The following is a 15,211-nucleotide window of genomic DNA, read 5'->3' on the forward strand; positions in this document are numbered from 1 at the left end:
CCATTACACACAACTCCAGAACATGTAGTGGGTTACTTGCTTCACTTACAAAAATCTAACCTAGCTTTCTCTTCCATTAAGATTCACCTTGCAGCAATATCTGCATACCTGCAGACTACCTATTCAACTTCCCTATATAAAATACCAGTCATTAAAGCATTCATGGAGGGCCTTAGGAGAATTATACCACCAAGAACACCACCTGTTCCTTCATGGAACCTAAATGTTGTCCTAACTAGACTTATGGGTCCACCTTTTGAACCCATGCACTCCTGCGACATACAGTTCCTAACCTGGAAGGTGGCATTTCTCATCGCCATTACTTCCCTGAGAAGAGTAAGCGAGATTCAGGCGTTTACTATACAGGAACCTTTTATACAACTACACAAAAATAAAGTCGTCCTAAGGACCAATCCTAAATTTTTGCCAAAGGTTATTTCACCGTTCCATCTAAATCAAACAGTGGAACTTCCAGTGTTCTTTCCACAGCCAGATACCGTAGCTGAAAGGGCACTACATACATTAGATGTCAAAAGAGCATTAATGTATTACATTGACAGAACAAAAAACATCAGAAAGACTAAACAACTCTTTATTGCATTTCAAAAACCTCACGCAGGAAACCCAATTTCAAAACAAGGTATAGCCAGATGGATAGTTAAATGCATCCAAATCTGCTACCTTAAAGCTAAACGACAGCTGCCCATTACACCAAGGGCACACTCAACCAGAAAGAAAGGTGCTACCATGGCCTTTCTAGGAAACATCCCAATGCAAGAAATATGTAAGGCAGCCACATGGTCTACGCCTCACACATTCACCAAGCACTACTGTGTAGACGTGTTATCCGCACAACAAGCCACAGTAGGTCAAGCCGTATTAAGGACATTATTTCAGACTACTTCCACTCCTACAGGCTGATCCACCGCTTTTGGGGAAATAACTGCTTACTAGTCTATGCAGAACATGCGTATCTACAGCGACAGATGCCATCGAACTGAAAATGTCACTTACCCAGTGTACATCTGTTCGTGGCATCAGTCGCAGTAGATTCGCATGTGCCCACCCGCCTCCCCGGGAGCCTGTAGCAGTTTGGAAGTTACCTTCAATTATTTCTATATGTATCATCTCAACCTTAAATAGGTGCATACTTAGTCACTCCATTGCATGGGCACTATTACTACAATTCAACTCCTACCTCACCCTCTGCGGGGAAAAACAATCGAAGATGGAGTCGACGCCCATGCGCAATGGAGACAAAAGGAGGAGTCACTCGGTCCCGTGACTCGAAAGACTTCTTCGAAGAAAAACAACTTGTAACACTCCGGCCCAACACCAGATGGCGAGCTATTGCAGAACATGCGAATCTACTGCGACTGATGCCACGAACAGATGTACACTGGGTAAGTGACATTTTCATTAACAATCGTAAAATTCGACGGTATTGTGTGCGCTCGGTATCGGGTTAGTGTTAGCACATCGACACCGAAGGAAAGAAAAGCTCCAGCAGCCCTTCGGGGCTTCCACTCGGCGGGGCCTGGTCGCCCCGACCGCGTGAGTCTTCAAGGCTCATGGAACGGACCCCATTCCGCTTCTGCCCCAAATGCCACGCTAAGTATCCTTATACAGACCAACATTTGGTCTGTAATTTGTGTTTGTCCCCCGAACACAAAGAGGATACGTGCGAGGCCTGTCGGGCATTTCGGTCTAAGAAGACGACAACCCGACGTCGAAGAAGAGGAGACATTCTCCATTCCAGATTTGGACTCGGACGAGTCCGAGAGTGAGCAGCCGACGAGGCAACAAACCATGAGTAAACCAGCCCTGGCAAAAACTCACTCAAATCATGAAAGCCAAGGGGACGCCACCGCCGACAGGCCATGGCTTTACCCGAAAGCATGGTGACCAAGCATCGGCACCGAAAAAGGCTTCACAGCAGCCGAAGACGTCCGACTCCGGTCGAGATACCGGCTCCGAATATACTCGGCACCGAGATACTGGCTCCGACCAGATCCGGCACCGAGAAATCGGTACCCCGAAAGCCAAAAAGGTTTCTTATGAGCCGAAAAAGACTACAGAAAAAGTTTTGGTGCCGAAACACCCAGCCTCGGAGCCGAAACAAAGCTCCTATACGGACGAACAGGGCCTTTCCTCACAATTACAAGGCCACAGGTTTGAACAAGAACTGGGGATGGGAGAGCCAGACCATACACAGAGGAGGCTCCATATACAGAAGGACATGGGGAAAATAAGTACACTTCCCCCCCATTAAGATGAAGCGGAAGCTCGCATTCCATGAGGCGGAAATGCAGCCAAAAGCAAAAGTGGCTAAAGAAAAAACAACACCACATTTTTCTCCACAGCCATCGCCACCGGCTTCACCACATCTGTCCCCAATAGCAACACCACCAATGTTGCTATTGGGGACAGTCACCAATGCACAAAGGGATGAGCCAAGATGACCCAGATGCATGGGATCTGTACGATGCACCAGTCTCTGATAATAGTCTGGATTGCTACCCGGCAAGGCCATCACCACCAGAAGACAGTACTGCTTACATGCAGGTGGTTTCCAGGGCGGCTACTTTTCATAACGTAGCATTGCATTCAGAACCTAAAGAAGATGACTTCTTGTTCAATACCCTGTCATCAACACATAACCAATACCAAAGTTTGCTGATGTTACCAGGCATGTTAAAACACGCCAAACAGGTGTTTCAAGACCCAGTCAAGCGCAGAGCCATAACAGCAAGGGTGGAAAAGAAATATAAACCTCCCCTACGGACCCTGTATACATTACGCACCAACTGACTCCTGATTCAGTGGTAGTGGGAGCAGCCCGGAAAAGGGCAAACTCACAAACTTCTGGGGACGCACCACCACCCGACAAAGAAAGTCGGAAATTCGATGCTGCAGGCAAAAGTGTGGCAGCAGAGGCAGCCAATCAATGGGGAATTGCCAATTCGCAGGCCCTATTGGCAAGATACGACAGGGCACATTGGGACGAAATGCAACATTTCATTGAACACCTTCCCAAAGAGTTCCAGAAGCGTGCCCAACAGGTTGTAGAGGAGGGCCAAACCATCTCCAACAATCAAATAAGGTCAGCTATGGACGCAGCAGACACGGCTGCCAGAACAGTAAACACGGTGGTAACCATTCGGAGACACGCGTGGCTACGTACCTCCGGATTTAAGCCAGAGATCCAGCAGGCTGCTGAATATGCCATTCAACGGACAACAATTGTTTGGGCCGGAGGTGGATACAGCAATAGACAAACTAAAGAAAGACACTGACACAGCCAAAGCCATGGGTGCGCTCTACTCCCCACAGAGCAGAGGCACTTTTAGGAAGCCACACTTTAGAGGGGGGTTTCGGGCCCAAAGCACAGAACCCTCTACCTCACAGGCCAGACCCACATACCAGGGACAATACCACAGAGGAGGCTTCAGGGGACAATATAGGGGTGGACAGTTCCATAAAACAAGAGGGAAATTCCAAAGCCCAAAAACCCCACAAACTAAACAGTGACTCCAAATTCACAAACCCCCAACACACAACACCAGTGGGGGGGAGACTCACAGATTATTACCAAAATTGGAAACACAGAACTACAGACTCGTGGGTCCTAGCCATTATCCAACATGGTTATTGCATAGAATTCCTACAAATACCACCAAATGTGCCTACAAGAGCACACAACATGTCCAAACAACACTTAGATCTGTTACAACTAGAAGTCCAAGCGTTGTTACAAAAAGAAGCAATAGAACTAGTACCCAATCCTCAAAAAGGAACAGGTGTTTACTCCCTGTATTTCCTAATTCCAAAAAAGGACAAAACACTGAGACCCATATTAGACCTCAGAACACTGAATCTTTACATCAAATCAGATCACTTTCACATGGTGACACTTCAAGATGTGATTCCCTTGCTCAAACAACAGGACTACATGTCAACATTAGATCTCAAGGATGCTTACTTCCACATACCCATACATCCTTCCCACAGGAAATACTTAAGGTTTGTAATCCAAGGCGTGCAATTCAAAGTGTTACAGTTCGGGATAACAACAGCACCAAGAGTATTCACAAAATGGCTTGCGGTAGTAGCTGCTCATATCAGGAGGCAGCACATGCACGTATTCCCTTACTTAGACGATTGGTTAATAAAAACCAGCACTCAGCAACAGTGTCTTCAACACACAAAATACGTCATAGAAAGCCTTCACAAGCTAGGGTTCTCTATAAACTACCAAAAATCACATCTACAACCGTCTCAAATACAACAATACTTAGGAGCAACAATCAACACACAAAAAGGGATTGCCACTCCAAGTCCACAAAGGGTACAAGCATTCCAAAATGTAATACTAAACATGCACCCAAACCAACACTATCAAGTGAGGTTTGTGATGAAACTTCTAGGCATGATGTCTTCATGCATAGCCATTGTCCCAAATACAAGACTACACATGCGGCCCTTACAACAGTGCCTAGCAACACAATGGACACAAGCACAGGGTCAACTTCAAGATCTAGTGTTGATAGACCGCCAAACACACTCCTCGCTTCAATGGTGGAATCCTATAAATTTAAACCAAGGGCGGCCATTCCAAGACCCTGTGCCTCAATACGTGATCACAACAGATGCTTCCATGGTAGGGTGGGGAGCACACCTCAACCAGCACAGCATTCAGGGACAATGGGACGCTCAACAAAGCCAACTTCATATAAATTGTAGGAAGTTGGCTCTGTATGCACTATTTCAAAGTAAGGAATAGTATGCACAGAGTCCAAGGGTTCCCCTTAGAGGTAAGATAGTGGCAAAAAGAGATAATACTAATGCTCTATTTTGTGGTAGTGTGGTCGAGCAGTAGGCTTATCCAAGGAGTAGTGTTAAGCATTTGTTGTACATACACATAGACAATAAATGAGGTACACACACTCAGAGACAAATCCAGCCAATAGGTTTTGTTATAGAAAAATATCTTTTCTTAGTTTATTTTAAGAACCACAGGTTCAAATTTAACATGTAATATCTTGTTCGAAAGGTATTGCAGGTAAGTACATTAGGAACTTTGAATCATTTCAATTGCATGTATACTTTTCAAGTTATTGACAAATAGCTACTTTAAAAGTGGACACTTAGTGCAATTTTCACAGTTCCTGGGGGAGGTAAGTTTTTGTTAGTTTTGCCAGGTAAGTAAGACACTTACAGGGTTCAGTTCTTGGTCCAAGGTAGCCCACCGTTGGGGGTTCAGAGCAACCCCAAAGTCACCACACCAGCAGCTCAGGGCCGGTCAGGTGCAGAGTTCAAAGTGGTGCCCAAAACGCATAGGCTAGAATGGAGAGAAGGGGGTGCCCCGGTTCCGGTCTGCTTGCAGGTAAGTACCCGCGTCTTCGGAGGGCAGACCAGGGGGGTTTTGTAGGGCACCGGGGGGGACACAAGCGCACACAGAAATTTCACCCTCAGCAGCGCGGGGGCGGCCGGGTGCAGTGTAGAAACAAGCGTCGGGTTTGTAATGGAAGTCAATGGGAGATCTAGGGATCTCTTCAGCGCTGCAGGCAGGCAAGGGGGGGGTTCCTCGGGGAAACCTCCACTTGGTCAAGGGAGAGGGACTCCTGGGGGTCACTCCTCCAGTGAAAGTCCGGTCCTTCAGGTCCTGGGGGCTGCGGGTGCAGGGTCTCTCCCAGGTGTCGGGACTTAGGATTCAAAGAGTCGCGGTCAGGGGAAGCCTCGGGATTCCCTCTGCAGGCGGCGCTGTGGGGGCTCAGGGGGGACAGGTTTTTGTACTCACAGTCTTAGAGTAGTCCTGGGGTCCCTCCTGAGGTGTTGGATCTCCACCAGCCGAGTCCGGGTCGCCGGGTGCAGTGTTGCAAGTCTCACGCTTCTTGCGGGGAGCTTGCAGGGTTCTTTCAAAGCTGCTGGAAACAAAGTTGCAGCCTTTCTTGGAGCAGGTCCGCTGTCCTCGGGAGTTTCTTGTCTTTTCGAAGCAGGGGCAGTCCTCAGAGGATGTCGAGGTCGCTGGTCCCTTTGGAAGGCGTCGCTGGAGCAGGATCTTTGGAAGGCAGGAGACAGGCCGGTGAGTTTCTGGAGCCAAGGCAGTTGTCGTCTTCCGGTCTTCCTCTGCAGGGGTTTTTCAGCTAGGCAGTCCTTCTTCTTGTAGTTGCAGGAATCTAATTTTCTAGGGTTCAGGGTAGCCCTTAAATACTAAATTTAAGGGCGTGTTTAGGTCTGGGGGGTTAGTAGCCAATGGCTACTAGCCCTGAGGGTGGGTACACCCTCTTTGTGCCTCCTCCCAAGGGGAGGGGGTCACAATCCTAACCCTATTGGGGGAATCCTCCATCTGCAAGATGGAGGATTTCTAAAAGTTAGAGTCACTTCAGCTCAGGACACCTTAGGGGCTGTCCTGACTGGCCAGTGACTCCTCCTTGTTGCTTTCTTTGTTCCCTCCAGCCTTGCCGCCAAAAGTGGGGGCCGTGGCCGGAGGGGGCGGGCAACTCCACTAAGCTGGAGTGCCCTGCTGGGCTGTGACAAAGAGGTGAGCCTTTGAGGCTCACCGCCAGGTGTTACAGCTCCTGCCTGGGGGAGGTGTTAGCATCTCCACCCAGTGCAGGCTTTGTTACTGGCCTCAGAGTGACAAAGGCACTCTCCCCATGGGGCCAGCAACATGTCTCTAGTGTGGCAGGCTGCTGGAACTAGTCAGCCTACACAGACAGTCAGTTAAGTTTCAGGGGGCACCTCTAAGGTGCCCTCTGGGGTGTATTTTACAATAAAATGTACACTGGCATCAGTGTGCATTTATTGTGCTGAGAAGTTTGATACCAAACTTCCCAGTTTTCAGTGCAGCCATTATGGTGCTGTGGAGTTCGTGTTTGACAGACTCCCAGACCATATACTCTTATGGCTACCCTGCACTTACAATGTCTAATGTTTTGTTTAGACACTGTAGGGGTACCATGCTCATGCACTGGTACCCTCACCTATGGTATAGTGCACCCTGCCTTAGGGCTGTAAGGCCTGCTAGAGGGGTGTCTTACCTATACTGCATAGGCAGTGAGAGGCTGGCATGGCACTCTGAGGGGAGTGCCATGTCGACTTACTCGTTTTGTCCTCACTAGCACACACAAGCTGGCAAGCAGTGTGTCTGTGCTGAGTGAGAGGTCTCCAGGGTGGCATAAGACATGCTGCAGCCCTTAGAGACCTTCCTTGGCATCAGGGCCCTTGGTACTAGAAGTACCAGTTACAAGGGACTTATCTGGATGCCAGGGTCTGCCAATTGTGGATACAAAAGTACAGGTTAGGGAAAGAACACTGGTGCTGGGGCCTGGTTAGCAGGCCTCAGCACACTTTCAATTGTAAACATAGCATCAGCAAAGGCAAAAAGTCAGGGGGCAACCATGCCAAGGAGGCATTTCCTTACATAAATCATCTGGAACTACTAGCAGTATTTCTAGCATTGAAAGCATTTCAACCGATAATAGCCCACAAACACATTGTTGTCAAAACAGACAACATGACAACAATGTATTACCTAAACAAACAGGGAGGGACACACTCATCACAGCTGTGTCTCTTAGCACAAAATATTTGGCATTCGGCGATTCACAATCACATTCGCCTAATAGCACAATACATCCCAGGAATTCAAAACCAGTTAGCCGACAATCTCAGTCGAGATCACCAACAAACCCACGAATGGGAAATTCATCCCCAGGTACTACAAACTTACTTTCAAAGCTGGGGAACACCACGAATAGACCTATTCGCAACAAAAGAAAACTCAAAATGCCAAAACTTCGTGTCCAGGTATCCGCACCCTCACTCCAAGGGCAATGCATTGTGGATGAGTTGTTCAGGGATATTTGCTTACGCTTTTCCCCCCTCTCCCACTCCTTCCGTATCTAGTAAACAAATTGAGTCAAATCAAACTCAAACTAATACTAATAGCACCAACTTGGGCTCGCCAACCATGGTACACAACACTACTAGATCTGTCAGTAGTACCTCATATCAAACTACCAAACAGGCCAGATCTGTTAACTCAACACAAACAACAGATCAGACACCCGAATCCAGCATCGCTCAATCTAGCAATCTGGCTCCTGAAATCTTAGAATTTGGACATCTAGACCTTACACAAGAATGTATGGAGGTCATTAAACAAGCAAGAAAACCTACTACAAGACATTGTTACGCAAATAAATGGAAAAGAATTGTTTATTACTGCCATAATAATCAAATTCAGCCACTACATGCGTCCGCAGAAAACATTGTAAGCTACCTATTACACTTACAAAAGTCAAATCTAGCTTTTTCGTCCATTAAAATACATCTCACAGCAATATCTGCTTATCTGCAGATTACACATTCAATATCACTCTTTAGAATCCCAGTCATCAAAGCATTTATGGAGGGTCTAAAAAGAATCATACCCCCAAGAACACCACCAGTTCCCTCATGGAACCTTAATATTGTATTAACACGACTCATGGGTCCACCATTTGAACCCATGCACTCTTGTGAAATGCAGTACTTAACCTGGAAAGTTGCCTTCCTAATAGCTATCACATCTCTTAGAAGAGTAAGTGAAATACAAGCATTTACTATACAAGAACCCTTTATACAAATACACAAACATAAAGTGGTTCTACGCACAAATCCACATTTTTTACCAAAAGTTATATCACCGTTCCACCTAAACCAAACAGTGGAACTCCCAGTCTTTTTTCCACAGCCAGACTCAGTAGCCGAAAGAGCCTTACATACATTAGACATTAAAAGAGCACTAATGTATTACATTGATAGAACAAAACAATTTCGCAAGACAAAACAATTGTTTGTAGCCTTCCAAAAACCTCATGCAGGAAATCCAATATCCAAACAAGGTATTGCCAGATGGATAGTGAAATGTATTCAAGCCTGCTATATTAAAGCAAAGAGAGAACTGCCTATTACCCCAAAGGCACACTCCACTAGAAAGAAAGGCGCCACAATGGCCTTTCTAGGAAATATACCTATGACTGAAATATGTAAGGCAACCACATGGTCTACCCCTCATACATTCACAAAACACTACAACACTACTGTGTAGATCTGTTATCAACACAACAAGCCACAGTAGGACAGGCAGTATTACGAACATTATTTCAAACAACTTCAACTCCTACAGGCTAAGCCACCGCTTTTGGGGAGTAACTGCTTAGTAGTCTATGCACAGCATGTGTATCTGCAGCTACACATGCCATCGAACGGAAAATGTCACTTACCCAGTGTACATCTGTTCGTGGCATGAGAAGCTGCAGATTCACATGCGCCCTCCCGCCTCCCCGGGAGCCTGTAGCCGTTTTAAGTTGATGAAAACTATATATATTATATGTTGATAAAACTTGTACATTTGTAAATTTGTAAATATATATCACTTTTAATCACATTATGTACATACATACTTACTCCATTGCATGGGCACCTTTACTATATACACAACTCCTACCTCACCCTCTGCGGGAAAAACAATCTAAGATGGAGTCGACGCCCATGCGCAATGGAGCCGAAAGGGAGGAGTCCCTCGGTCTTGTGACTCAAAAAGACTTCTTCGAAGAAAAACAACTTGTAACACTCCGAGCCCAACACTAGATGGCAGGATAATGCACAGCATGTGAATCTGCAGCGTCTCATGCCACAAACAGATGTACACTGGGTAAGTGACATTTTCCATATATGTCAGCATGGCCTGCACATTTATATGATTATTTTCCTGCTCTCATTTCTATAGGTTTATGATGTCAGCGTATTCAGAAAAGTGTCCAGGACTGCATTTGGATGTGTATACAAAGAGCAGATGTGTGTGCATACACCTATCCTTTAAGCAGTTCATTTTCCACAGATGGGAAATCTGCCATTTCAGGGTAGCGTTTCACCTCACCTTTATTTACACCCCTGTGAGGTGTGGGGGAGCTTGGATCTTTCCACCAGAGGCTCTACCGCTCTACTGATCATGCTCCGTCCACCGTATGATTTGATGGCCTTTGCTGCAGCTCAGCCTGTAACTAGAGGATAGGATAGGAATGCTTTATGTTAACCCTCTATAGGTGCTCAAAGTCTTTTTTTTTTTAGGAGAGTATCTCCTTGCCAGCTTCTAAAAGGAGTATCTCAAGGGATGTTGGGAAGAAAAAGGAGACCCCATCTACTGGGAAATTTCCTCCGAATGCTGCTTCCTGTCTGGTAAGACTGGGCGCCTGACGTCTCTCCGGGCCTGCGGAGGCCGTTCCAGGAAGATGAGATTAACGAATACCTTCGGCTGTCGAGAACCCACTGCTTGTAGCTGGAGATCCTTTCTGATACGCCTTGTTAACTTCCACCCATTAGTACTTTCATGATGTTTCTAAATTTTTGTCCGGCCTCTCACCTTGCGAGCTGGATTTTGGTCTCTAACACCAGGCCTTCTCCCCATAGGTGTGGTTCGGAAGGGAGTGAGGATACCACTTGGAGAGCTGCAAAGAGCCAACGTGTCCGTCGAAAAGGTTTACCGGTGAGGATGAATCTAGTTATGTAGCTTTCTAAGCCGGCGAAACCAATTTGTATCAGATAATCATTGTCTCTGCTGACCACGTGACCTGTATGACCAGAGTCTGAGTGTACACAACGCTAATGGCTGTTGTCCCTGCTGAGTGACAGAGAAAGGAAAACAAGAGGGAAGCAGTTCAGAACTATGGAAAAAAAACACACAGGTGTGAACACTTTCTTTTAAAAAGAAGGAATTGGCTTCCCCGGTCTGTGTTATGGGTTGGTTATCAGCTTATGGTCACGCGCTCTAAGACATGCGCAGGCGTTACCAGGTTGTGAAGTAAATATACTTGTCTCAACATACTAACACAATGAACTCAATCAGAGACCTCAGTGGAGGTCTTGTCCAATAGCCATATGCTGCTGTGGAACCCTGGGCACAGGTCTCATGGCGAAGCCACCGCTCACCGTTGCGTTGCAGATAGTGCAGTTGTAAGGCCGTTATCCATATTTTCCCTCCACAGCTTGTCCCTTCTTGATTTCTCATTCGATTGCTCTGAGGACTTTGCAATCGATGCCTTCGAAGACATTATAACCTCCTATGAAAGCCGGAAGTAAGTAGGTGAAAGGCGCTGGGCTGGACTGGGGACAAGGGAGTCACTTAAAACTGCTGCAGTCGCCCCTTCTGAGCATGCTCAGTCCAGGAAACTAATTTTGGCTTCTCCATTTAGGCAGTAAAACATTTTATTAATTAGTCACACTATGTTCACCTTCCTAATTATACCTTAACTGCGCCAGTTTCATCCTCTTGCTTCATTGGATACATTTGTCTAATAAAACATACGTTAATTATGGAAGTTTGTTGGCGATGTTTGCTATTTAACCCACTTTCCGTTACCTGGTTGTCCATGCTGGCTGGCACCGAATCCCATGAGGTTAACATGTGTCCTTAATTCCTGCAAGCTTGCAGCAGGGACTGTTACAGAAGAAAGGGCTCACCTTTTCTGAAGAGGGGTGTTTATGAGATAAGGGACACGTAAACTCCAAATCCTTTAGGATACGAATTCAAGAAGACTGAAGTAATTTTGAAAGTTTACATGTAGCAGGAGAGAGGCTAAAGGATGTGCATACGGATGATGAAGAGGTTTGTGCTTTCGCACAGTGATTCCAATTGGCATTTAGTAATCGAGTCCCCTTGAGAATAACCAAATACACCACGTTTGGAGAACCAGGAGATTCCCTGTTTCTCTTTGTTGGACTGAGCAGCTCAGAATGGCGCAAAGCAGGGTTAAGTGCGGGTGAAAAAGATACTTTTTGTTCTGCCTCTGATCCATGCCTCTTGGGAAGAAACAGAAGTAGGTAAGTGAAGCATACAGCCTCCTGCCACACCGACCTACACTAAACAAAGCATGATGCATGGAAAGGGGCCTCCTCTGCTCACTAACTCTGAGCCTCCGCCTGGATCTGCTTTGTGGCAGCTGAAATGCCTCAAACCCCCCTGGTGCGTGTGGAAACCACGAGAATGGCAAATCAATCAATTTCTTGGGCTAACGTCTGGTTTGTGTTTCTAACACGTGATCTCTTTACTTTGCATGCACTTTTCATGGTGGTGGAATTCGATGGAGCATATTATTTTCATTAGTTCAGACAGTGTGCACAGCACGTGCTTATATGGTGTCACGTAGATCATCCCTTTACATTGAATAGCTTCTCAGTTTCATGCAACCAAAGAAAATAATGGTATTTATGTGAAATTCATACTTTTCAAATAGATTAGATGAGTCGACCAGAAGAAAAAAATCCGTAACCGTTTTTCTTTGCCACATACATCCCCGATGGTAAAATGCATTTTTGGCAAAAAAGCCCCCCTTCAGAAAGCTTTCATGAGAGTAGTTGTCTTATTTTTGAGTTGTGTGATTACATCTGAAATTCCAGGAATAAGACAAGTACATCAAAAAACAGCTTTGGGAACTTGGCCAAGTGAGATGAGACTTGCACATAACTGTAATTAAATTTGAGCCTAACCTTTAAAGGCATTTTAATGCACAATTTGGAAAATAAACTATTACATTTTCTTTTACAATATGCCTGTTACATGGGTTCCATTTACTTTTTTTTTTTAAAGTCATCTCGTTTTGAGATTTATTGGAAGTAGCCTCCTGAGATATTCGTGTTTTAACACTTCTATCATCAATCAAATGGTTAAATATTAAGAGGCTTTCTTGTTTCTGCAAATATGAGATTTGAAGGGTGTTGATGACGTGTAAAGCTTGACCCTGGATTTGGGATTATTTACAAATGTAGATCGTTATACTTCATTACCTGGTACACCAAGAACGACCCGAACAAGAAAGCTTCTATGTCTGGGTATATATTTTCACAGTCAAATAGTCTTCCCTGTGAAAGGTGGGGGGAGGGGGGCAATCACAGTTAGCATCTTCTGGTCCATGGGGGACACACCCTCCTAACACCATTTTTTTCTGTCACCTGTTTGACTTGCTGTACCTGTTTATTGGGTTGAATTAGGGATATGCATGCTCAAATGATCAAGAGTATAAAAGGACTACGCTGGCAGGGGGACGACCCTGGAGAGCTTCTTCGGTCTCTAAGCCGCCTTCAGCCCTCGCACCTCCAGTCTTCGTGAGTCTTTGGTGGTCTGGGTCTGTGTGCCTTTCTCAGCTCTGCTTTAGCAAAAGTGGCCTGTTCAAGAGCCTGTGGCACACCATCCGACTAGTGGCTCTGCTTGGCATTGCTTTGGGGAAGTCTTGACTCAGGGTTTACCCCTCGACCTGCTGCTAAGGCCACCACAGCTGTAGTACCCACATTTTAAGATATTTCTCACCTCTCCACGGGTGTGCACTATCCTTTGCCATTATCAGTAGTTCCTGTACTAGACCTGTTACTATATAAATTAGCGCCCCTTTGTAGAGGTGGAGGGTTTCCAGCAGAATGGCGCGAGCTGTAAAGCGTTCCATGTTGGGTTCCTTCCGTGTGTAGTACATGGCGATAGTCGTTGAAGCTTTCAGAATCTTGTCTTTGTCTTATCCCTACCGCCTGGTGGTGCAGTCAATGCGCATGACCACATGTCTCTCACTGTTCTGAAATGAACTGCCCTTTGAGAGTGGAGATCACGGTTTGCATTTTGCAGGTTATGATCATTTAATCACCACTTAGCAGTCGTATCACTCTCCTCATTTCTTCCAAGTTCCATTGGGGATGGAACCATTGGTTTCTACGCTGCCTCTGGGTGTCTGGGTATCCTGTTCTTTTCTTCTTTGTTTGCTTGAAGTGCGCTTCCTTACGTTGTTGCTCTTGTAACCCAGCTTGCAATGCTTGGCATGCTAATCAGCAAACTGAGTAACACTGTGTTTGCAAACAAGTTGCATTTTCACAAAATATCCTTCTCCCAACAGGAAAGCAAAAGGTGCCAAACCAAAGCAGACCATTCCCAAGGTAAACCCATGAAAGTGTGGGTGCTTGATTTGTGTTGTGTTTCTGCGTAAATGTTTACGTTGTGTATAGAATTTAGTGCACACCTGACTTTAGATGGGTACTGCAAGTGTTTACACACCCTTCTGGACTCGTGAACTGTGTACACAGCTTTCAAAAGCATCCCGAAGGAAGGAATTTACACCCTTCAAAAAAGAACATTTATTTTGAGTTAAGTTTTATCTTCATGCCATATCATTTATTTCAGCAGTTTTTCCTGCAGCAAAGATTAAACTAATCATACGAAGTAATAATCATACTGGCGATAAATTAATAAATAAATACTATGTTATTCGGAAACACACTGGAACTAATCTGTTCATTTAATGTGTATTCACGCCTTATTTATAATGATAGACCTATCAGAAATATTACACCATATATGTGACTTCACACTTGGCCCTGTAACCATTTACAAATGCAAGAGAGAAATGTATGACATATTCAAGCAGAGAAATAAAGAGGAGCACAGTTCACTCAACCTTCGTGCCCTGAAAAGGGTTCTTCAAATCAACCAGTGTTTTTAAAGCGTTGTCTCTACATGCAGTTCATGAGGTCCCATTCTGAGGTTTAAGTCCTATACAAAATAGTGTGGTTTCAAAGTTTTCCTTCATGAACCTAATGAAAAATCCAAGAATGAATGCATACTCCTCAGATATCCTTGATTTGCTCACATGTTTCGACCTCAGGCGAGACGTTATTTGCATGTATTAATTTTACTGTCATAGTGCAACGTGTTTTCACTTGCTGAGTGAAAATACGCAGTGGCAGGATAGTAAAAATACTATCACTTGAGGTTGGTTTATTCAGCCAGGACCTGTGTCCAAAACAACACCGTGCACTGTGATGGACATTTTACTTTACATTTAAAAAAAAACAAAAAAAAAACTGATAAAACAAAGGTTAAAGGAGCGGTATAGCTCGGTGGGCATGTCAGTTAAAACATACCGTTTTATACATCAGACCCACTGAAGTTCCCCGGTTATAGTTATCTCAAGTAACTGTAATTCATGCCCTAAAGTAACCATAGCTCGTGCCCTTGGCATGCACTGCTAATTGCCTCACATATAACATCGCCCATTACATGTTTAATTCTACCAGTGATAGCATCAGTGTAACATCTGAAATGACATTATTGATGACAATACTGCTTATTTACTTATTTATTCTTGGGTGGGTTGAGCTGTGTGTTTCTGGCTAGGCTGCACCTTAT

The 15,211-nt window shown here is 45.1% G+C and overlaps 1 protein-coding gene across 8 annotated transcripts in view; it reads left to right on the top strand.

Annotated features, from left to right (window-relative positions):
* Positions 1–15,211, top strand: part of MYO9B (myosin IXB) — a 337,738-nt gene that overhangs the window by 168,886 nt on the left and 153,641 nt on the right. For 5 of the 8 annotated variants that reach the window (XM_069215688.1, XM_069215681.1, XM_069215685.1 and 2 more), the window contains exons 14-16: positions 10,459–10,534; positions 13,036–13,149; positions 13,923–13,962. In XM_069215688.1, the coding sequence (XP_069071789.1) occupies positions 10,459–10,534; positions 13,036–13,149; positions 13,923–13,962 (230 nt within the window). Of the gene's footprint in view, positions 1–10,458; positions 10,535–11,033; positions 11,124–13,035; positions 13,150–13,922; positions 13,963–15,211 lie in introns of all 8 variants that reach the window. The other 3 variants (XM_069215686.1, XM_069215687.1, XM_069215684.1) reach the window with 2 other exon arrangements.

The sequence above is a fragment of the Pleurodeles waltl genome, chromosome 12, assembly GCF_031143425.1.
Source record: "Pleurodeles waltl isolate 20211129_DDA chromosome 12, aPleWal1.hap1.20221129, whole genome shotgun sequence".
NCBI classification, from domain to species: domain Eukaryota; kingdom Metazoa; phylum Chordata; class Amphibia; order Caudata; family Salamandridae; genus Pleurodeles; species Pleurodeles waltl.